General features: G+C 47.2%; 1 protein-coding gene and 1 pseudogene across 1 annotated transcript; one reads left to right on the top strand and one right to left on the bottom strand.

The window, feature by feature from the left end:
- Positions 976 to 5,901, bottom strand: LOC102183297 (retinol dehydrogenase 16). Its single transcript, XM_005680319.3, has 4 exons — positions 5,589 to 5,901; positions 3,043 to 3,301; positions 2,030 to 2,193; positions 976 to 1,489 (listed from the first exon to the last, which is right to left on the bottom strand). The coding sequence occupies exons 1-4, from the start codon at positions 5,899 to 5,901 to the stop codon at positions 1,272 to 1,274; spliced, it is 954 nt and encodes a 317-aa protein (XP_005680376.1). The 3' UTR covers positions 976 to 1,271.
- LOC102189557 lies at positions 18,288 to 20,086 on the top strand (annotated as a pseudogene).

Genomic DNA, 23,522 nt, shown 5'->3' with positions numbered 1-23,522 from the left:
GTTGCAGCTGGCCCACATTTCATTCTCAAAATGGACAGACAAGTCCTGTCTTCATGTCCTAAGGGTCTGATTCTGGCATGGAGATGGTATTAAGGTTGGGGAGCCACTGAGCTTGTTCTCCAAAACCACCAGCATGGCCAAGGGGCGGAGGAGGGAGGCTGCCTTGTGGCTGCTGTGAGGTCTCTGGCATGGATTCCAGCTCCTGCTCACAACCATCATGCCAGACCTGGCTCCACCCCCAAAGAAGGCAGCCTGGAAGGAGGAGAACTGGAAATCTGCTGAGGGCCCAGCCTGAAGACTCAGCTGGTATGCACTGCACTTCATTCTCAATGCATTTGTTGTTCAGCCTTGTCTGAGTTAGAGCCCTTGTGTCACAGATCAAACGGGTGGCCGTGCAACCCATCTCAGTGCAGCCCTGCATCCCCCAACCCCTTGTGGGACCAGCAATGGGCATCAGGGCTTTATAACCTCACAAGCCCTCTTGACATTCCGGAAAGGATTCCAGGGGGTGATTCCAAACCTTCTGAACACACCCTCCGAAGACATAAAGTGAATCAATGATGCTTTATTTGATTTCATTTGGTTTGCTGAGACTAGTACTATTTGTATGTGTCATAAATAATAATTTGAAAATCAAGTGCCTTCAGTTTAACCATGAAGCCCTAGCATGCATTCTAATAGGTGAACTTTTCAAATGAAATTTTAGGGGAAAAATAATCAACAGAAATTCTTTCCAAGATGGATCAAAGCCTGGTTTATGTGCCCAAACCTGCCAAGGCCACCAAACTGGCACCCAGGCTATTGGATCAGGCTGATGGACACCCTCCACTGTCAATAGACACCTTCAGTGAAGAGGGGCTTTTATCCCCCTGCCCATCATTTCCATCCTGGGAAAGAGGGAGACAGAACGTGGGAAAGATTCATCTGAAGAGGTGGACAGAGCCAAAGCACAGGGGACTGAAAGCCCCAGTGTCTCATGTCCTCCCCACAGTACGGCTGTTCACAGATAATGTGTGTCATAACGCACAAGGGACAGAATGAAGACGTGAGCATCTGACCCCAGTTCCTCAAGCACAATATGTCTCTTTCTTCCTAATTTCTTAGAGTCCTAAGCAATGAGCCAAACAAAGCCTAGGGATTGGGTGAGGAGTGAGGCGGAATGTGTGTTCTGGCTCCGTGAGAATCCCCCTCTCCATTCTATTTTCCTCCCTCCATGTATCCTCTCCCCACCCACAACCCAACTCCTGCCTATCACGCACCCCACTCTTGGATTACAGGGCCTTAGCAGGCTTGGGGTAATTCCAGTACACCATGAGATCCACCAGGAAGCTGGGCATATAGCTCATGGGGAGATAGAGGAACTTGGCGTCCCAACCAGCTGAGTATCTGCTGCGGGGATGGCAGGCGGTCAGGGCGTGCTCCATGCAGTTGGTCACCAAGGACAGATTTCCAGCCCACGGTGCCTTCAGAAAATCCAACATCTTCATTACTGTCCAGAAGGAGACACCATCCTAGTTATTCTCATTTTCCAGCCCTCCCACTTTCAGATCAACTTGACTTCCCCGAAATTCTGTTCTCTTCCAAAATCATGGTCCATATCATATCAGTAGATTTCACTGCAATATGTCCTAGCACTTTGCAAAAAATACACTTCAACACTAAGTTAGCACCCTCTAGTACCTTTCCAAGGAATACAAATACTACATACTGGAGGTCTCTACCCACCCTAGAAATAGAGGCACCTGAAAAAGGGAGGTACTAACACAAGCTTGCCATGATTCCAGGGATGTATCCCTCTGCGGCATCAGTCTCCTTTCCAAATTAAAAGCGTTTCGAAGCGAAACTGTTCTCTAGATCTACCAAGCCTCGATCCTTCACTTCTGTCACCAGTTGACCAAACAGAGACCTTGGGGATGAGCTCATATCTCCTCTTTGTGGGTAACTCAGAGCGTGGAGGATAGGACTGAGACTATAGGAGGTACTAATGATGTATTTCTGAATATTTTTCCAAAGCCCACAGTTTACTCACAGTCTGGAAGATAGTTGTCTCCATAGAGTTCCTGGATCTCTGGGCTGGAACGATTCCATGCTGTCCGAAGACTTTCATGAAATGCCTCATCTTGGGTCAGATTGGTCAGGAAGTAACCGGGCTCAATTATAGCCACCTTCACTCCGAAGTAGGAGAGCTCCCTCCTGGAATGTAGACAGGATGAGGGGCAAGGACTTGAGAGGTTGTGCAAGCAGAACATGAAAGAACAGTCAGACACCAGTACAGGCCTGGGTGAGATGGGCTGGGAGCTCTCAGAAGTTGAGAGGCACAGAAGCCAGGGAGAGAAGCTCATGGTGATGTTACTGCTTCTTTATAGAGTTTGACCATTTTCCCAATTATTATACACCCTGTGCCTATCAGCTCTACATCTGACAAACTGTGCTGCAGAGCATCGCTTAAACGCTGCCTCCTCCTATTCCTCTCACTCCAATCAATCACCATGTCTGTATATTATGTCTTTCCATAGTCCACATCCCCAGTCTCCCCTCTCTCACTCCAGTAACCCCTCTGTCCTCTAAGGAGCATCCACCTGCCTGTGGACAGAATTCCCACACATCAGAGCCACCCTCTCTCTGCAACCAGAGGTCTCTACCACTGATTTGACTATGTGGCTCCCTTGACTAATTGCTTCAAGGGGTACACTTCCCCCAAGGGCTCCCAGAGCCTAAATACCACAGCAGCTGAGCACATGAAAGGCCTGCACAGACAAAACTATCCATGATTGTGCCTCCAATAATTTCTGACTATGGGCCCTCCTGCATGACAGTAATAAGTTGAATCAAACTCTATAGGTCTGGGACCAACTGGGGTTGCAAAAGACATGAACATGCTTCCCATCAAAAGACATACACAGTAAGTGAGAGGGACCTAGAAGGAAGATGCATTAGGCCTGTGATATATGAAAATCCCTATAGAACACCCCCTCTTGCCCCCTTCCCTACCTCAGTGAATATGTGGAGAAGAAGAGAAGGGCCTCCCTCCCAGACCATCACCTGAGGGAGTCCGAGAAGGCCTCCACGCCGTACTTGGACATGCTGTAGCCTCCACCAAGGAGAGCCAACCGGCCCGTGACACTGGAGACATTGACCACACGGCCCCTCGCCTTCCGCACCAGGGGCAGCAGACTCAGGGTCACATCAATCACTCCCAACAGGTTCACCTCCAGACAACTCATGAAGTCCTGTTTGGTCAGCCACTGATTGGGTACCATCATTGTGCAAATGCCGGCATTATTCACCAGACCCCAGAGTCCTGGGAAGAGTGAGGATGAGAGGGCAACACTGTGTTGTCCCAAGAGAGAGGACTGAGCCACGGTGCCATTCACCCTCCGACCCAGAAGGACTTTAGGAGAGAGGCTGCAGGGGAGGGGCTGGAGCAGAGACCAACACACTCCTGGGGGTCTGGGGAGTCCAGACCCTGTGAGCAGTGGGAGGACAGGAGGTGCGCCTTCCTCCCGACTCGGTCTTCACACCCTGCCCATGGCCTGGTGACAAGGAAGAAGTATCCCAGTGTTGATGAAGGCAGGTATTGAGCTTGAGGAAATCTAGTGGGTCTATAGTCTGGAACTCAAGAGTGAAGTTTTGGGTTTTCACAGTCCATGGTGTCTTTGAAAGTGAAAGTCAGTAAGTTGTGTACAACTCTTAGTGACCCCAGGGACTATAGAGTCCATGGAATTCTCCAATCCAGAATACTGAGTGGGCAGCCTTTCCCTTCTCCAGGGATCTTCCCAACCCAGGGATCGAACCCAGGTCTCCCACATTGCAGGCAGATTCTTTACCAGCTGAGCCACAGGGAAGCTCAAGAAGACTGGAGTGGGTAGACTATCCATTCTCTAGTGGGTCTTCCTGACCCAGGGATTGAACCAGGGTCTCCTGCATTGCAGGCAGATTCCTTACCAACTGAGCTATCAATGGTGTCTTTGAACACTAATAAATATTCCCCAGCTTTCAAGATTTTCTGACAGCTTCAGGACTGAGTGCTCAACAGTTAGTATGAGGAAAAGAGAGGAAACATAGACAATGAGGATGGGCGGGGAAGTTAGGAAAAAAGGAATCAAGAGATGAAGACAAAAACAAAAAAAGATGACCGTAACTGAGTGCAGATTGGTTGGGTGAAACAGACCTGAGATCTCAGGATTGAAGGAACTTAGTGGCAGACCTGGTATTGACCTCTAGGACCTGGGCTTGAAACACCTGCACTTCAGTACTGAGCAATGTGTCTCAGGAATCTGGAGAATTCCAAGGGCTATTTTGGGGGAGGGCAGGGATGCCTCTCCTTACCCTTAACACCCAGAGCACAGAGTTCACCCCCTACCCCAGAAAACTCCACCTTCTCCTCCCACTCACACAGGAGGCCACCCTGGCTTCATCTTCTTGGTGCAAATTCACCCAGCTTAAAGGAAACCACTTGCAAGAATCCAAGACACAATCCCAAGGTTTTAAAGTAAACCTTTAGCAACCATAGGCCTCATGGCAGCAGCAGCAGGCATTCGAGGTTGCTGGGGTAAGGAACCAGAAGTTCCACACAGAGAGCTGAGTCGCTACCCTGTTCAGCAACATGCTTGACTTGTACGATGAATACAGTCCAACCATCTGTTATCAAAGACACAATCACCGTACATGATTATAGTGTAGGGACTTGGGTAGAAGCAAGTTTGCAGAAATATCATGTCTGTGGAGTATGGTGAATACAAGATAGGAAATAATTATGTATCATACCATGAAATACTTTTTAGTAAGTGATGCTATTTTAATGTGTAGTATTTTCTCAGTCATAATTTATGATGTTTTTGAAGAAATTTTTATCATGTTCTAAATCTATTTATTTTTATATAGTAGAAAGAAAAGGATAAATATGTGTAAATATAAGATCACGTATGTCAAAACGCTAATAACCCTTATCTCTGGGTGGTGAGATTTTTAGAGTGTTTGGCATATCTCTAGTTACATAGGCAGATTTGTAGGAATTAAAAAAAAAAAAAACAGTAGAGAAAAGCAGAAAGCAGAGAGAGAAAGTGACTCCATAGTAGTTACTTGACTTCCCCTAGACAAGCCCTGAGAACTCGATATTGTTATTTGAAGATGAGTGACATTTAAAGCCAAGTGGGATGCCTATGGGTCACCAACAAGAACATGATCAAGTGCTGAGAACACAGCCCAGCTCAAGTGCTGCCCTCCGACCCCCTTGCAGCCTTTCAACCAGAGCCCCCACCTCCACCTCTCCTCCAGAAAGTCCACCCTGATCACCCTGTTCACTCAGTAGCAAGAAACCCAGACTTTCTGTTGAGACAGGAGGGAATACCAGACAGGGAGTCTGCAAGGACAGTCTCATCAGGGAAATGTCTCCCCAGACTGCAAACCCTCAAAGTCAGGAGGTAGGGGTGAGAGTTGAAAGAGGCTCGTCTGATCAGCTGAGTGACATGAGGAAGGCAGGTGGGACTTCACGTCTAGGAAAACACCTTGGACTCTTCCCCAGGGTCCTGACAACCAGTGCCCCTCACACAGAGAAGAAGTAAACAAACAAGAAATGTGGGCGGTACCTCTGTCCCCCACACGCTCCTTCACCCACTCGGTGGCCACAGCGACGCTCTCTGTCTTGGTGATGTCCAGGATCACCGTCTGCAGCCTGTCTGATGTCTGCTTCCTCAGCTGTTCCGCCCCTTGCTCCGTCAGACACGCAGCCAGGACCCTCAAGCCTCGCAGGTCCAGCTGCCTGGCCAGCTGGTTCCCGAAGCCCGAGTCACAGCCCGTGATGAAGACGAACTTGTCCCGGAGGTGGCTCACCATCTGCCTCTCCCGGGACCAGCGCAGGAGGTAGTACAGGACCACGAGGACCGCCAGGTACAGCCACATGGCTTTGTAGGAGACGGACACACACAGGTTGTGGTGAATAGTGTCTGGTTAGTGATCAGACAGGAGGAATTAAGAACAGGCACCAAGCAGGTTGGCATGAAGGCTCCAGACTCTCTGGCATGGACGTCTCAAGATTTTCCTGTTCACCTTCTTCAGTGAGTACTGCTGACGACGATCCCAGTGCTTGCTTTTTGGTACTCTTAGCCCGCTTCTCATCGATACCATTGCATTTCCAACACAAAACCTTAAGGATGACAATACCTTTCCCAACCTCACTTTCCTGGTCCTCCCACTCCTCCCTGTTTCCCTCTGCCCACCTCTCCCTTCTCAATCCTCACACCCACACACACATTAGAAGTTTTGCATTCCAGATTTCATGGTTCACAACCAAATTGTTCCCTTTTTCTTACTGAAGCCTGTGACCTGGGTCCCCCAGGTTATTTTACGTTACAGGAGGCTTTTTCTAATGAAGATTCGTATAATGGGATACACTTGGAATCAAGACACACATGACTTCAAAGCCCAGCTCTGCTGCCAACTAGCTGTGTGACCTTGACAGCTGGTGAGCCTCTGACCAGCTTTCCTCTCTGGCTCAGCTCACAGAAGTCCCTCCTGAAAGACTAAGTCCCCTCAGCCTCTCTAGGATTAGAAGGAGAAGGCAAAAGGGAATAAGGTTTCTCCTGAGACAGTGGCTCTCTGGACCAGAAAGATGTTCAGAAGAGCAGTGGGGGTGTGTGAGGCAAAGAGAGGAGACACGAAGGGAATGAGGGGACACAGGCAATGGTGAGACTTCTCCCAGATGCTGGGACGGGTGTTGGAAGGACTCACGCAAAGCTGCTCTAACAGGTGTTCCCCTGCCAGTCAGTGCTCTGGGCATCTCCCTACCATCCACTTTTACCACAGCTTTGACAATGAAACTGATGCCCTCGAGCCCACCCCAGCAGCCGAGATACACAGAGAGGAGGACAGATTCAGCCTCTTGTGGTCACTGCCACCTGCAGGGTGCTGACTGCCTCCTGAATGGAGTTGTCCCTCAGGTGGCAATCAGCAGCAGTAATGGAAAGCATGGTCCTGAAGAAAGCAGCCTGTGCCTGCTTCCTGGGTGACCACCAGGACCCTTCCACAGGGGTTTCCCAAAGGGTGAGGAAGAAGAAGGCCAGGATGGAGGATGGTGCCTTGGAAACTGTCATGAAGCTGGGGCAACAGGCAAGTCTTATACAAACACTAACCCTGTTAAGGGTGAAGGTGGTGGTTTCTTTACTTGGAAAAAACAGGAGATTTTTTTCTCTACCATGAATTCCTTCACCATAAATTCCCACGGGTCCATGTAGCAGCCCCATCCCACTCCTCACATCATCATCTTCCCTTTTCCCATCTGAAAGTCACCTGATGACTTGTGGGGTCTCAGGAGCTTCCAACTCCTGTTCCAGGTGGGTACAATGACAAGCAGGTCGGGAGAGAGCAGTAAGAGGCAGAAGCTGGGGTGACACTCACCTGGGATCTGCAGGGACCAGAGCAAGAAAACTTTCAGAGGCAGTTCTGTCACGGAGACTCACTGACAAGAATCTCTGCCTCTTATGTCCTTGGAGGGGTAGTTTGGCCAGATTCCAGGGCAGAACCTCTGACGCACATACCCCTTGGCGTAGCCCCAGAGTATCTCAGTGGGGACCACTGTCAAGCTAAGGCCTCCCTCCATCAACTGCCTGTTCTACACGCAGGACACGTCCTCTGAACATGTGGGGGTGTAGGTAACAAATGGGGGAGCAGGAAGGGGTAGGGAGTGAGGGCAAACTGTGCAAGCTTGTTTCCAGATCTACTGTCTGAAGTGGAGACTCTAAAATGTAGAGACTGATCAGTGTGATTAGGTGATTGGAGGGGGTGGGGAGTCACTGACCACAGGCAACTCACAAAAGCCAGGACAGCCCAGGGAAAGAGTGACAGCACCTTCCCTTTGGCACTCCTGTCGATCTTCATAGCATGGGTTCCTGCCCCTGCATACGTCCATCAGAGCAGACCTAGCTCCCCCCTCAAGGAAGGCGGCCTGGCAAAAGGAGGAATGGGGCTCTGCTGAGGGTCCAGGCTGAGAACGTGAGCTGGTGTGCCCTGCACCTTTTTTCCAGTGCGTTTATTCTTCTGCCTTGTCTGAGTTGGGGGCGGTGAGTCACAGTCCCCAGAGTTGGCCATGGAACTTATCTCAGTGCAGCTCTGTGTCCCCCAATCCCTTGTAGGACCAGCAAGGAGAGTCAGGGTTTGTAACCTCACAAGTCCTCTGACATTCTGTAGAGGATTGCTGGAGATGAGTCCAGACCTCCTGAACACATACTCCCAAGGCATAAAGTGTATCAGTGATGCTTTACTTGATTTCAGTTGGTTTGGAAGGTCTGGCGGTGTGTGTGTGCGTAAATAATTATATGAAAATCTGGGGTCTTCAGGTCAAGCAAGAAGCTCTAGATTTGCATTGAAGAGGAGAACGTGGATCGACCTTGAGGGGCTGACACACCACAGTCTGAAGGATTCAGAGATCCTTGAGGATCCTCTTGGTCATGTTCATCTCTTCAGCAGTCCCCTCTCTGACACCAAGCCTTTAAAACAGGTTTGAGTTTCAGGGGTCCTGCAGCATCTCACCTTGCTCTCTGTTTGCTTGAAAATGGTGATATTGTTCTATAACGTAAGGTTTCCCTATACACGCCGTAATATCAATTTTGAACAAAAAGAGATAAAACTTCAGTATTTTAGTTGACTCCTGGAGAAGTCCCTCCCACTCCAATTTGCCTTCAGCCCAGGTATCTGTATGACTGTACAAATGCCTTCTCCACTGAGTCCATACTCAGACCATCATGACAGCAAAGGACATACAGAGAGCAAGGGTCTCTGGAAGCACTGGGACATCAAGGGAATTCCTGCCCTGCACATAGTAGGTGCTCAGTAAGCGTTAGCAGAAAACATAAGACCGGGCTCCAGAAGTGACTCTCACGCTCCTCCACTGGAGGGTGGGGGAAGAGGAGGCTGGGGGACCTGGCAGGTGGCAAAGGATGGAGGGTAGTGATTCCACAGGAGGGGATGGCAGGAGGACCACAGGGAGGCTTCTGGTGAGAGAGAGGCTACATGCCCCCAGGGAAGGGTTTCGGGCCCTGCCTCTCCCCTGCCTTGGCCATCCTTGCATTAATCCTAAGACCCCAGGTCACACGATAAGCCCCAGAAATATACATTAGCCCCTTACTTCTGCAGACAAAGGGATGCCTTCAGTTCCTTCTTCAAATCCTCCTCAGGTCACCTACTCACCCCTACACCTCCTCAAGGGCACCTTCCTCTCACAGACACACACCCACTGCTGCCCAAGGCCGTGGTCACAGTCACTCGTCCTGTATAAAGTTTTCACCTTTTATTTTAAGGAGAATATAATCAATGGAAATGCATGGTTTCAAGACAAAACAAAAATTGGTTTCTGTGTCCCCCTATTGAAGACACCGTTTTCCAGCCAAGATTGGCTGAGTTGGCACCTAGGCTGGTGTGTCAGGCTGCTGGTCCATCCTCCACACATACCCCTGACTACAAGTATGTTTAGGGAAGAAGGGCTTTTATCTCCCATGCGCATTGCAGTGGGAGGGGGAGCCTGGCCAGGGCCAAGGCGAACCTGGAAGAGGTGGACATGGGCAGAGGGTAGGGGCCTGAGACCCTCCCAGCTGCTCAACCCTTCCCTAAATGTGGATTCCTCTGGGTCGCAGGAGGACCATAAGGCTCAGAGCCTTGAGAGGCTGATCAAGGAAGACAACACAGACAAGAGCTACTCATCTTAGTTTCTCACTACAAAACATGTTTCTTCCTAAGTAATGTCCCAAAAGAAGCCTGGGGAGGAGGTGGGAGTGAGGTGGGATGGGTGTCCTAGTAACATGAGAACCCCACTCTCCACCTTATTTCCCTCCCCCCATGCATCCTCTCCCCTCCCAGTACCCAACGCCTTGCTACCATGCACCCCAGTCTTGGGTTATAAGAAACAAAACAGCAAGGACTATCACTCACAGTCTGGTTCTACAGGGATTAAGCCATTCATCACTACACTGCTGGCTTATAATGTCCAATGAAAGAAACTCACACAAAGAGCAGAAAAAGGAACTCTGCTCTGGGAAAAACAGCTGATAGGCCATCAGATAGAAATATTTCAAAAGAAATTCTTTATTACCAGGGAATCTTGCATCTTTCCATACTTAACAAAGCACTTAAATCAATAGCTGAGATATATATTTCTTGGGACTAACAATAACCTTCTACTGAGGTGTATGCTTGATTGCATATATCCTTCAACCAAAATTACTGGTTTCTGTTTCTGCCTCTTTGGGGCAGGGCCTCAGAGTTATCCTATAAACTCTATCCTGGGACATTGTCCTCATGGGGCATTGTCCTCAGGAAGACACTAAATCAGCTTAACTCACAGCTGTTACATTGTGGGGTTTCTTTTATTGCTTTTTTTAAGTTGATGTCATGGGCTTCTCATGCATCTCCAATATATCATGAAATCAGTCAGGAAGGTGGGCATGTAGCTTATGGGGAGATGAGTGAGCATGCCATTCAGGCCAGGTGAGTAATGGATCTGGAGGTGGCTCGTGGAGGCGTGCTCCATGGAGTTCCTCAAGAGTGTTAGATCATTTTGGCTTCAATATTTCAATTGACTTCATGACTATCCAGAAGGCAATCTCATACAAATATATTCTCATTTCCCAACCCCCCCACTTTATTTTATATTATATAGTATATACATTATATTCCCCTTCTTTTTTCAGATTTTCTGACACATTTTGGACTGAATGCTCAACAATCAGTATGAGGAAAACAGAGAGAGACAATGAGGAAGGGAGGGGAATTCAGGAAGAAAAGAGACGACAGATAGAAGACAAAAACAAAAAGATGAGTGTGGTCTGGTGCAGACTAGTTGGGTAAAACAGACCTGATGACCATTCTCTACATCTGTGTCTCTTTTCCTGCCCTCGTAATAGGTTCATCTGTACTGTTTTTTAGATTCCACATATATACGTTAATTTTGAGGCTTCCCTGGTAGCTCCGCAGTAAAGAATCCACCCATAGTGCGGGAGATCTGGGTTCGATTCTTGAGTCAGGAGGATCCCCTGGAGAAGGAAATGGCAACGCACTCTAGTATTCTTGCCTGGGAAATCCCATGGACAGAGGAATCTGGCAGGCTACAATCCATGGCGTTGCAAAGAGTTGGACATGACTGAGCAAATAACACTATATGCGTTAATACACGGTGTTTGTTTTTCTCTTCCTGACTTACTTCACTCTGTATGACAGACCTAGGTCCATCCACATCTCTACAAATGACCCAATTTCATTCTTTTTATGGCTGAGTAATATTCCATTTTATTATGTACTACTTGACATATATAGTAACATGTATAAAATAGATAGCTAGAGGGAAACTGCGTGGTGCTCTCTGATGATCTAGATGGGTGGGAATGAGGAAGGGGAGAGGTCCAAGAGGGAGGGGATGTCTGTACACATACAGCTGATTTACTTTCTTGTACAGCAGAAATTAGCACAACATTGTAAAGCAATTATAATCTAATTTTAAAACTGAAAAACAAAAACCAGAAACCCCAAGTTTATGCAAATATGTTGATAGGCCTGGTATTGACCTCTAGGGCCTGGTTTTGAAATACCCATGCCAATACTGAGCAATGTTCCTACAGGAATCTGGAGAATTCCAAGGGTAGGCTTTCAAGGGGAGGCAGGGCTGCCTCTATTAACCACTCTCCCCAAATCAGAATTCACATTTTGTGCCAGAAAAATCCACCCTCTCCCCCACCCATAGGAGGCCACTCTGTCCCCAGGCCCCTCATTTCACAGGTGCCCAGCTTCATGGAAACCTATCTGGGGGACACAAAGACAAATACCAAGAACTTAAAGACTTATCAACTAACAGAACTCAGGGCAGAAGAGCAGGGTCAGGACAGTTGGGAACAGGGTGTCGGAATTATTAACACACAGAATTAGTCCCTCCACTGCTTAGCACTAAACCTGCCCTCAGAATGTATATTTTCCTACCATATTTGACACTAAACACCCAATCAATATATATGGTCATATTATTGTACCACACAAGGCTTACGTATGTGTATGCTCAGTCGTGTCCGACTCTTTGCAACCCCATGGACTGTAGCCCTCTAGGCTCCTCTTGTCCATGGAATTTTCCAGGTAAGAATACTGGAGTGGATTGCCATTTCCTACTCCAAGGGATCTTCCCAGCCCAGGGAACAAACCTATGTCTCTTGTGTCTCCTGCTTTGCCAGACAGATTCTTTACCACTAGCACCACCTGGGAATCTCTACCATACAAGGAATGTTAGCCAATATTTTGTAATAAGTGTAGTGGAGTGCAACTTTTAAAAATTGTAAAATAAAAAATAAAAAATTTTAACAAGGCAAAAACAAACAAACATAACCAACCAAACCCCCCCAAAAAAAGCAAAAGTATGGTTATACTAGAAAATTGGGTAAATAAAAGTCTACCAAGATATCATTTATGTTCAACACAATGAGTAAAATCTAGGAAACCATTATGTATCATATCCATTGCATACCACTTTAGTAAGTAATGCTACCTTACAGGATAGAATATTCCATCATTAATAATTATGTTTTTGAAATGTTTCTATTATGTTATAAAATTGACTACCTTCTTTTAATGAAAAGAAGTACAATAACACTATTTCCAAAATACAGTACTATGTATGTCAAAAAGTTATCAGTACGTATACATGGGTGGTGAGATTTGGGGTGAATTTGGTTTTCATCCTTGTACTTTTCTGTAGCCACAATGATCATGTTTTACATTTATACCAAGATAAAAGAAATTAATGTTCTTCCTTTCACCAATAAACCACAGGCAGAACTGTGTGAACAAAAAAGAGGAAGAGAAAGTGACCCCATAGTACTTTTCTGACCATCTTTACACAAGTCCTGACAGTTGCGCCATCATCTGAAAATGAGTGACATATAAACCCAAGTAGGACAGCTATGGGTGACCAGCAAGAACATGATCAGGGCTGAGAACACAGCCCAGCTCCAGCCCTGCCCCCAGCCCCAGCCACCATGCAGCCTTCCAACCAGAGCTCCCGTCTCCTCCCCTCCTCCAGAAGTGCAACCCCATCACCCTACTCAAGAAACCCAGACCTGCTAAGAGAAGAGAAGAGAGGACACCAGATGGGAAGTCTGCAAGGACACATTCTCATCAGGGGAAACTCTCCCCCGAAGCTGCAAAACTTCAAAGTCAGAGATGAGAGTAGGTGGTGAAAGAGGCTCCTCTGTCAGCTGGGTGAGGTGAAGAAGGCAGGTGGGACTTCAAGTCCTGGAAAACACCTTGGAATCTTTCTTGACAGAGGATCTCCCCTTCACACTGAGGGAAGAAATAAATACAAAAGAAATCTGGGTGGTACCTCTGTCCCCAACACATGCCTTTACACACTGGTGGCCGCAACGACGCTCTCTGTCTTGGTGACGTCCAGGATCACTGTCTGCAGCCTGTCTGATGTCTGATTCCTCAGCTGCTCGGCCCCCTGCTCCATCAGACACGCAGCCAGGACCCTCAAGCCTCGCAGGTCCAGCTGCCTGGCCAGCTGGTTCCCAAAGCCCGAGTCACAGCCCGTGATGAAGACGAACTTGTCCCGGAGGTGGCTCACCATCTGCTTCTCCTGGTACCAATGCAGGAGGTAGTACAGGCCCATGAGGACCGCCATGAACAGCCACATGGCTTTGAAGGGGACAGGCACACACAGGCTGAGGTGAAATAGAGTCTGGCTAGTGAACAGACAGGAGGAATTAGGAATATGCATGATGATGCTTGGCCAACCAGATTCCAGGCTGTCTGGCATGGAGTTACCAAGATTTTCTTGTTCACTGTCTTCAGTGAGTATGACTGATTCTGACCTCGATGCATGCTCCTTGGTATGCTTACGTCATTTCTAATAGATGTCATTGCATTTTAAACACAAACTCTTAAGGATGACAATACTTTTCCCAACCTCACTTTCCTAGTCCTCCCTGTTCCCTTGGCCCACCTTCTGCTCTCCACCCCCATCCTTACCCGCACAGATTAGAACCCTTACATCCAGATTTCATAATTCACAGCTAAATTCTTTCCTTTTTCGTATTGAAGTCTATGACCTGGGTCTCCCAGATTTAGTGGAGATTCTTACAAGGGAATACACCTTATAAGGGAAGACGTGTGGTTTCGAACCCAGTTCTGCTGCCAACTAGCTATGTGACCTTGGGCAGCTGGCTTAGCCTCTGACCAGGTTTCTTCCTCTGGCTCAGCTCACAGAATTCCCTCCTGAAAGACTCCTCTCTAGGATTAGAAGGAGAAGGCAAAAGGGAATAAGATCTCACCTGGTTCCCTGGACCAGAAAGGTGTTCAGAAGAGCAGTGAGGGTGTCTGAAGCAAAGAGAGGGGACACGAAGGGAATGAGGGGACACAGGCAATGGTGAGACTTCTCCCAGATGCTGGGACGGGTCACACAAAGCTGCTCTAACAGGTGTTCCCCTTTCACTGTGTGAAGATGCCCTGCCCACAGCTCTGGGTACCTGGCTCTGTTGCCCTCTCTCTGCTCTGTGCTCAAACCCTGCCCTGCCCGGCAACACACACAGATTCCAGACCACGCAGACACTAAGAAAAGACTGATTTGAACTGTGACATCATTAACCGGAATGCTAATTTCCCCCCAAGCACGGAGGGCTGCAAAGCCCAATAATTGGGAAGGAATTAGTTCAGTTTGTATGAGGGTGACAGTGGAGAGGAGGAGCCAGCTGCCCGCCCTGGAGACTGAAGACAGGACCCGAGACTGGACCCCAGAGCAGCTGTGCATGGAGGGGCTTTCTCCATGACGGGGAGGACACCATCCAGGAATGGGGGTGGAATTCTAAGTGGAACAGAGTTGGTGAGTGGGGCGCCTCCGTCCTGGCACCCCTGCAGCCTCTGATGAATGGGGCTGCAGTCCCTGTTCAAGTCACCAACGCGACCTGTTCCACCCTTCAGGGAAAAAGCCAGCACCCTCAGGAGGCCGGTGAGGCACGCTGAGGCTCCCAGGGTCTCCAAGAAGAAACACTTCTTTGCCGATGTGGTTCTCCCTCCACAGTGACTGGCTCCCAAGTTGTAACCCTACAAGAAGCATGCATGGGTGGTTTGTGTTTCAGGAAGTACTAGCAGAAAGCAGAGTCCTAATCAGTCCACCATTCCCTGACTTCTGGAGAGGATTCCCAGAGCTGGGCCAAACCTCTTGAACATCTTTCCCCCCAGGGCTACAATAGTCTTTATCTGAGGGGAAGAGAAATGACAGGCATCAAAAAGTCCCAGGTGAAGGCCGAAGCAATGGCTTAGTGTTACTGAACCTACGGGGACTGTGCTGCTTGTGCTGGGTGCTAGAGAACTGCGGCCTCAGAGCCCTGGAGAGCAAGGGCTGAGGCTCCTCATCTTCTATTTCCGGAACCTGGCAGTGCCTGGCATCTGACAGAAATGAATGAACCTTTCCTGCGACATCCTCTTTCTCTCTCCTTTTCCCCCTGCATTTCTGACCTTGTCTGACAAGATGAAATCCCCCAAAGCCTCCATCTCCTCATGTTTATTATAAAGGAGGGAATGCGGAAGGCCTCAGCAAATCCTCTCCACTCCAGCTCTCCAGGAGTCTAAGAATCCATATGTTGTCTTCAAAAGTGTGAAACTTTAGGAAGGTCAGGTCTCAGGAAGCACCAGAGAATTTGAGGGGAATTTCTGTCCAGCACACATTAGGTGCTCAAAATGAGTTAGCAGGGGGCTTCCCTGGTGGCTCAGATGATTAAGAATCTGCCCGCAATGCAGGAGACCCGGGTTGGATCCCTGGGTTGGGAAGATCCCCTGGAGAAGGAAATGGCTACCCACTCCAGCATTCTTGCCTGGAGAATTCCATGGACAGAGGAGCCTGGCAGGTTACAATCCATGGGGTCTCAAAGAGTCAGACTTGACTGAGCAACTAACACATACACACAAGTTAGTAGAAACTGAATAAATATGCCATCAGCAAGGGATTGTCAGAAAATCTACAGAGACCCCAGGAAGGTGCTTTGGGTCAGGAGGGGGGGGAATCTGAGGGAGGAAAAGAAGCAAGGGGCAGGGTGGACAAGTGAAGGAAGGGAATGCTGAGGCATTCCAGGAGCTGCTGGGTGGGGCTGGTTTCTCTGGAGGAACGGTACCGGGGCCCTGCTGGTCTCTGTCTGTCTCTCCAAGCTTCCTCTTCCTTAGACTGACGTGCATACCCCCACACACATTTTCTTGGGAAACCATGAAAGGAAACGGCTGTCCTTCATCTCGTGGAAGGATAAGGGCTGGGAGCAAAGGCAACTCACTTCCCCTTTCTCACGTCCTTCCACAGATCAAACCACTCTTCTCTCAGCTTCCATAAAAGGGGCTTCTCCCCGACTCAAGAAATGTCCCAGAACTCCCAAAGGCTGAGTCCCCTCCTTGGAAGCGTCAGCCCTACCCCCACTGTTTTTTATCCTAGCCTTCATCCATGAGAAGCTCTTCTAGGGTCATCATTTTTAACCTTCTGGACATCATGGACCCCTCTGAGCATCCAAGGAAGGCTCAAAGCCCCATAAAAATGACTTCACACAACAGACAGGGTTTTGTATGTACTTCTCTGTGAGTTCACAGACCATCTAAAGCCATTAGGTGCCAGCATCCAGCTCAAAAATCCTTATAGTAAGAGTTTACTTACTGAACTACTAGCAATGTGACTCGGGCAAGTTGTTTAATCTCTCTGCTTCTGTGTGTCTACATAGAACCCACCTCTTTAAATTGTGAGGATTAAATGAAGTAGTTGCAACTGGCAAATGTAAAGGTAGTAGCTGTGAGCTGTAACTGTTACTCATTGAGGGTTCTTCACCTTCTATGTAAGAAACACACTGTCATAGGATAACTAAGTAGAAGAGGAAGGTGGTGTTGAGCCAATTTGCTGCTGCTGCTGCTGCTAAGTCACTTCAGTCGTGTCTGACTCTGTGCGACCCCACAGACGGCAACCCACCAGGCTCCTCTATCCCTGGGATTCTCCAGGCAAGAATACTGGAGTGGGTTGCCATTTCCTTCTCCAATGCACGCATGCATGCTAAGTCACTTCAGTTGTGTCCAACTCTGTGCGACCCTATGGACAGCAGCCCACGAGGCTCCTCTGTCCATGGGATTCTCTAGGCAAGAATACTGGAGTGGGTTGCCATTTCCTTCTCCAGTTGAGCCAATTTAGAGGGGGAAAAATGGATAGTGTTTTTGGGAATGTGGAGAGGATCTTGGTCAATTCCATTAAAAAGGTATTTTTCCAAGAAGTGGAAAAAGGGGCGTGCTTATGCCAGACGCTTTGCATATACACTGTTAAGTATCTCATACAATAATCCTGCAAGGAAGCACCATCATCTTCATTTTATACATAAAAATGTAGGCTCAGGAAGATAAAATGACTTGCCCAAAGTCACACATCTACTTACTGGTGGGACAAGGTGTCAAAGCTAGGTCTGGTCCCCAAGCTAGGATTCTCTCTACCATCTCCAAAATGAGTGAAAAAGCAAGAAGAACCGAGCAGAGCCAGGATCCGGTCGCTGGACCGCATCCATCACTGGGGAGCCTGGGGAGCCCCTGATCTGACAAGGGGGAGCCGCTGCAGGCAGACAAAGCAACTTCCAGGCTTAGACTTGGCTTCTGCACTCAGTGGCCTTCAGGAAGCTCAGGTTGGGGAAGGAAGGGCAGTTGTTGCCAAAATCCTCTGCCTTGACCTGCCCACAATCCACCTGCCCTCGCACACGAAGTAGGGTCCTTGGCCACACAGGCCGGGCAAGCAGGGCAATTCCTGGGACAGCTCACACTTGCCCCTTTTTCCAATGTCCAGACACAAGCCCCTGGCCCCCTACTGACCCTGGGAAGCTGCTTGCCTTTATCTGTGCCTCCAAATAACTCCTTCCTGGTACCTTCCTTCCTTTCTGATTGTTGATTACAATGTCTTGTCTATATACTTTTGAAAAAAAAGAGGGGGAGGAGAGGGGAGGTTGGGAGGAGAGAGAGGAAAGAGTAAATTTCCAGGAATTGTTTGGCTGCTGCTGCTCTTATTGCTTGGAGCAAGGCTGTTTGCTGCCCCCTCCTCCTGCCCAGCTTGTAAAGAAGCCTGGGCTCCTGCCCCTCGCTTTCCCACTCCCTTCCAGTCTCTCTTTCCAGTTGCCTACCTCCTCCCTCCTAAGAAAAACACCCACAAGAAAACTGCCGAGCTATCACTTATTCCTTCCTGAGGGAGCAGCTTTCCCTCTGGCCCTCTGCTAGAAGGAACCACCAGCATTTCCTCTTGCTAAAATTAACACAGTTGGGTGATGGGGGTGGGGGAGGGGACTGGGGAGCAGGTGGAGGTGAGGAACCAAGGGGTGATGTCTCCATGTGGGATGGAAGAGGTCCTTGACAGAAGATTCAGAGACCTGGGAGCAAGCCACTAAAACGCAATCTTGAGAGGAAAGGAAACAACCACGGATCAGAATGTGTGGTCCACGTGGATAGAACAGAAGCCAGAACTAAAGGTCTTTCTGGAGGGTGTGCAGTCCAGTGGAGCCTCCATCTGTGTGGGTCAAAGGCAACGAAGAAGGAAGTGAAAATTCTCAGAAGGTTCCTTACTGAAAAGAGGTAGCCCATAGAATAGAAACTGAGATCCTAAAGAGAGAGAGTAGAACTGTCTGGAAAATAAAAGTAAACCTCATTTTAGGGACTTCCCTGGCAGTTCAATGGTTAGAACTGGGCACTTTCACTGCCAGAGCCTGGGTTTTGATCCCTGGTCAGGGAACAAAGATCCCACAAGCCACACAACATGGCAAACACACACACACATCACATTTTATCTGTTTTTTAAATCATTTTGTTCCTCTCTGCCTTTTAAAAAATAATTTATTTATTTACTTATTGCTTCCCAGTTGGTGCCAGTGGTAAAGAATCCAGTTGCTAACGCAGGAGACACAGAGACAGGTTCGATCCCTGAGTCGGGAAGATCCCCTGGAGTAGGAAATAGCAATCTGTTCCAGTTCTCTTGCTTGGAAAATTCCATGTATAGAGGAGCTTGGAGGGCTACAGTCTATGGGGTCACAAAGAGTCGGCCATGATGGAGAGAACGTACTTATTCATTTATTTATTTACTTTTGGCTGTGCTGGGTCTTTGCTCCTTCTCTGGCTTTTCTCTAGTTGCAGAGAGCGAGACCTGCTCTCCAGCTGCGGTGCACAGACTTCTCACTGCGGTGGCTGGTCTTGTTGCGGAGCCCGGGCTCTAGGACCCCCGGGGTCCAGTAGTTGTGGTTCCTGGGCTCTAGCGCACAGGCTTAATAGTTGTGGCGCATGGGCTTGGTTGCTCCACAGCATGTGGGATCTTGAGAGACCAGGGATCGAACCCACGTTTCCTGCATTGGCGGCAGGCAGGTTCTTTACCACCGAGCACCAGGGAAGTCCCCCAGGCGCCACATTTTACATCGTCACAGCTCATCGTGACAGATTTCTGGACCTGGGAGTGATCTGATATGTGAGTGGAGGTGTAACACAGTAAGAAATATATATTTTGGCGGCGGCGGAGGCAGCGGCAGTGGCAGCGGCAGCGGAGGTATGGGATGTGGCCTCAGGAAGTGAATGGTTTTACTCAGGGGGCCTTGCGCAGCCTTTTTCCGCTGTCAAAGCGCTGCTCCCTTCTCCCAGGCCATTGCATTCACTCTCGCGGCCTTCTGCTATATGCTGGTTGGCGCTGCTGCTCACCTCCGCGTTCATCTTCTTCGCCATTTGATTATAGCATTGGATGAGCTGAAGACTAATTACAAGAATCCTACAGACCAGTGTAATACCCTGAATCCTCTCATCCATGCTTACTTTCTTTTTTTTTTTTTTCATGCTTTCTTCTGTGTCATGTTTCTTTATGTAGCAGAGTGGTTTACGCTGGGTGTCGATATGCCCCTCTTGGCATATATTTGGAAGTATATGAGTAGACCAGTGATGAGTGGACCAGGACTCTATGATCCTACAGCCATCATGAATGCACATTTTCTAGCATATTGTCAGAAAGAAGGATGGTGCAAATTAGCTTTTTCTCTTCTAGCCTTTTTTTTACTACCTACATGGCATGATCTATGCTTTGGTGAGCTCTTAGAACAACGCTCAGAAGAATTGGTCCAGTTAAGTGCATGCAAAAAGCCACCAATGAATGGATTCTATCCAGCAAGATCCTGTTTCCAAGAGTGGCCTATGGAATCTGACCAGTTACTTTAAAAAATGATTTCTTAGTTTTTAAATGTTTCCACATTTTTTTTTGCTTTTGGAAAGACTGTTTTCATGTGTTATACTTGGATAAAGAATTTAAATGGAATTACATATAAATTAATATAAAATGATGCCTCTGGTGTTGACAGGTTGGAACTTGCATTCCTTAAGGAACAGCCATAATCCCTTGAATGATTGATTGCATTAATTATTGACTGTCCTTAGTCCATTGGAAGCTTTTGTTTATAGGTGCTTATAGGGCTCATTTTGGTTTTATTGAAATGCCATCTAATTAGAAATTAGCTGTAGATATCAGGTGCTTCTGATGAACTGAAAATATGTATCTGACCTGTGGGAAACTTCATGGGTTTCCTTATCTATCATGTAGATGATTATATATGGATGCATTAAAAAAATAATGAGTGGGATTTTTTTCCCATTGGACTTGAAATACTATCCCTATATATTGCATGAATGAGAGATTTTCTCATATTTCTACCAGCATAATATACTTGCTTTAATTCTTAAGCATAAGTGAACATGATACAAAAATATATGCTGACTTGTGAAGAATGCATTTAAAGCTATTTTAAATATGCTTTAATTTGTGAGACTTTACTTATTAAGAAATTGGTTACTATACTTAATGTTATAATAAAGGTATTCTTAAGAATTTGCAAGTACTTTAGATTTTCAAAACTGAATGAGACAGAACATTGTATAACCATCCAGCTGTTCCTTTAGTGCAATACAATAAAACTCTGAAATTAAACAAAAAGAAATATATATTTTGTCTCTGCCTCCAGTTCCTCACACAGAGCTCCTAAAACCTTTGTAATTTCCTGAGTGATAAGAGCATCTTACACAGATTTCCCAGATTCCTTGGAAATTCCTGGGTGATAGGAATGTCTTTGTTCTAATGAGGTGACTCCTGGCCATGATAGGAATGTCTTTGTTCTAATGAGGAGACTCCTGGCCAGCTCCTGAATGGCTTCAGGATGGGGGTGGCCACCAGAAAGACCAAGCCTTGATTGGAAGCTTAGAACTTTCAGCCTCACTCCCACCATCCTCTGGAGAGAAGAATGGTGTTGGAGGCTAAATTAATAATCAATCATGTCTGTGTAATGATGCCTCCATAAAAATTCCTAAACTATGGGGTTCAGAGAGCTTCCAGTTTGGTGAACAACACATCCATGTGCCAGGAGGGTGGTGTATTTCAACTCTATGGGGACAGACCTCACCCAATGTACCTCTTTTTCTGGCTCTTCATTTATAGCCTTTACAATAAAACAGTAAACATAAGTAAATATTTTCCTGAGTTTTGTGAGTCAATCTACCAAGTTATGAAAACTGGCAGGAGGGGATTGTGGGAACCCCCAACTTTGTAGTCACTTTGGATAGAAGTGTGGGTACCTAGAGGAACCCATTGCTTGCAACTTAAGTAAGGACAATCTTGTGAGCCCTTAAACCTGTAGTGAAGTGAAGTGAAGTCACTCAATCGTGTCTGACTCTGCGACCCCATGGACTGTAGCCTACCAGGCTTCTCCATCCATGGGATTCTCCAGGCAAGAATACTGTGGAGTCTGACACTAACTCCAGGTGGTTGGTGTCAGAATTGACTTAAATTAGAAGGCGATGGCACCCCACTCCAGTACTCTTGCCTGGAAAATCCCATGTACAGAGGAGCCTGGTAGGCTTCAGTCCATGGGGTCGCGAAGAGTCGGACACGACTGAGCGACTTCCCTTTCACTTTTCACTTTCATTCACTGGAGGAGGGAATGGCAACCCACTCCAGTGTTCTTGCCTGGAGAATCCCAGGGACAGGGGAGCCTGGTGGGCTGCCGTCCATGGGGTTGCACAGAGTCGGAAATGACTGAAGTGACTTAGCAGCATTTGATGTCTGGAGAGTTGGAAAACTGGTTGTTGTTGGGGGGAAACTCTACACATTTGGTGTCAAAAGTGTCATGAGTAGAGAAAGCTTTAAGAAAACTGAAAATATCTTTTTCCATGGAGATGGTTGGTGGTGACGGTGGCATTAAGTACATGTGAGTGTACAGATGGTCAATAAACACATGAAAAAATGGTCCACATCACTCATTATTAGAGAAATGCAAATCAAAACTACAATGAGGTATCACCTCACACTGGTCAGAAAACCATCATCAAAAAACCTACAAACAATAAATGTTGGAGAGGATGTGGAGAAAAGGGAACCCTCTTGCACTGTTGGTGGGAATGCAAACTTATGTGGCCACTATGAAGAATGGTATGGAGATTATATTTAAAAACTAGGAATAAAACTACTATATGACCCAACAGTGGTAAAGAATCTGCCTGCCAATGCAGGAGACGCAGGAGATGTGGGTTCAATCCCTGGGTCAGGAAGATCCCCTGGAGGAGGAAATGGCAACCCACACCAAAATTCTTGCCTGGAAAATTCCATGGACAGAAAAGCCTGGTGGGCTGCAGTGCATGGGGTCACAAAGAGTCAGACACTAAAATCCCACTGTTGGGCGTATATTGAGAAAGCCATAATTCCCACTATTGGACATATACAGAGAAAATCATAATTCAAAAAGACACATGTACCCCAGAGTTCATTGCAGCATTATTTACAGTAGCCAGGACAGGGAAGCAACCAAGATGTCCATCAGCAATGAATGGATAAAGGAGTATTACTTAGCCATAAAAAGGAATGAATTTGAGTCAGTTCTAGTGAGGTGAATGAACCTATAGCCTGTTATACAGAGTGAAATAAGTCAGAAAGAGAAAAATAAATATTGTATATTAATGTATATATATGAAATCTAGAAAAATGGTACTGATGAACCTATTTGCAGGGCAGGAATAGAGATGCAGACACAGAGAATGGACTTCTGGGCACGGCCGGGGGTGGGAGTAGGAGAGAGTAAGATGGATTGAGACAGTAGCATTGAAAAGTATACATCACCGTATGTAAAATAGGTAGCCAGCAGAAGCTGCTGAATAACACAGGGAGCTCAATCTGGTGCTCTGTGCCAACCTAAAGGGGTGGGATGAGGTTGCGGGGTGGGAGGCATGTTCAAGAGGGAGGAGACGTATGTGTATTTATGGTGGTGATGGTTGCATTGTCACATTGTGGTCACATTATTGTACAGCAGAAACCAACACAACACTGTAACACAATTATCTTCCAATTAAAAGTTTAAAAGAATTTTAAAAAGCGCATGTGAATGTACTTAATTCTACTGAACTATATACTTTAAAATAGCCACAATGGTAAACTTGATGTTATGTTTATTTTACCACAATTAAAAAGGTCAGTTAGCAGACTTAAAAAAAAAAAA

This window comes from Capra hircus, chromosome 5, assembly GCF_001704415.2.
Source record: "Capra hircus breed San Clemente chromosome 5, ASM170441v1, whole genome shotgun sequence".
NCBI classification, from domain to species: domain Eukaryota; kingdom Metazoa; phylum Chordata; class Mammalia; order Artiodactyla; family Bovidae; genus Capra; species Capra hircus.
This window is presented reverse-complemented; position numbering and strand designations above follow the sequence as displayed.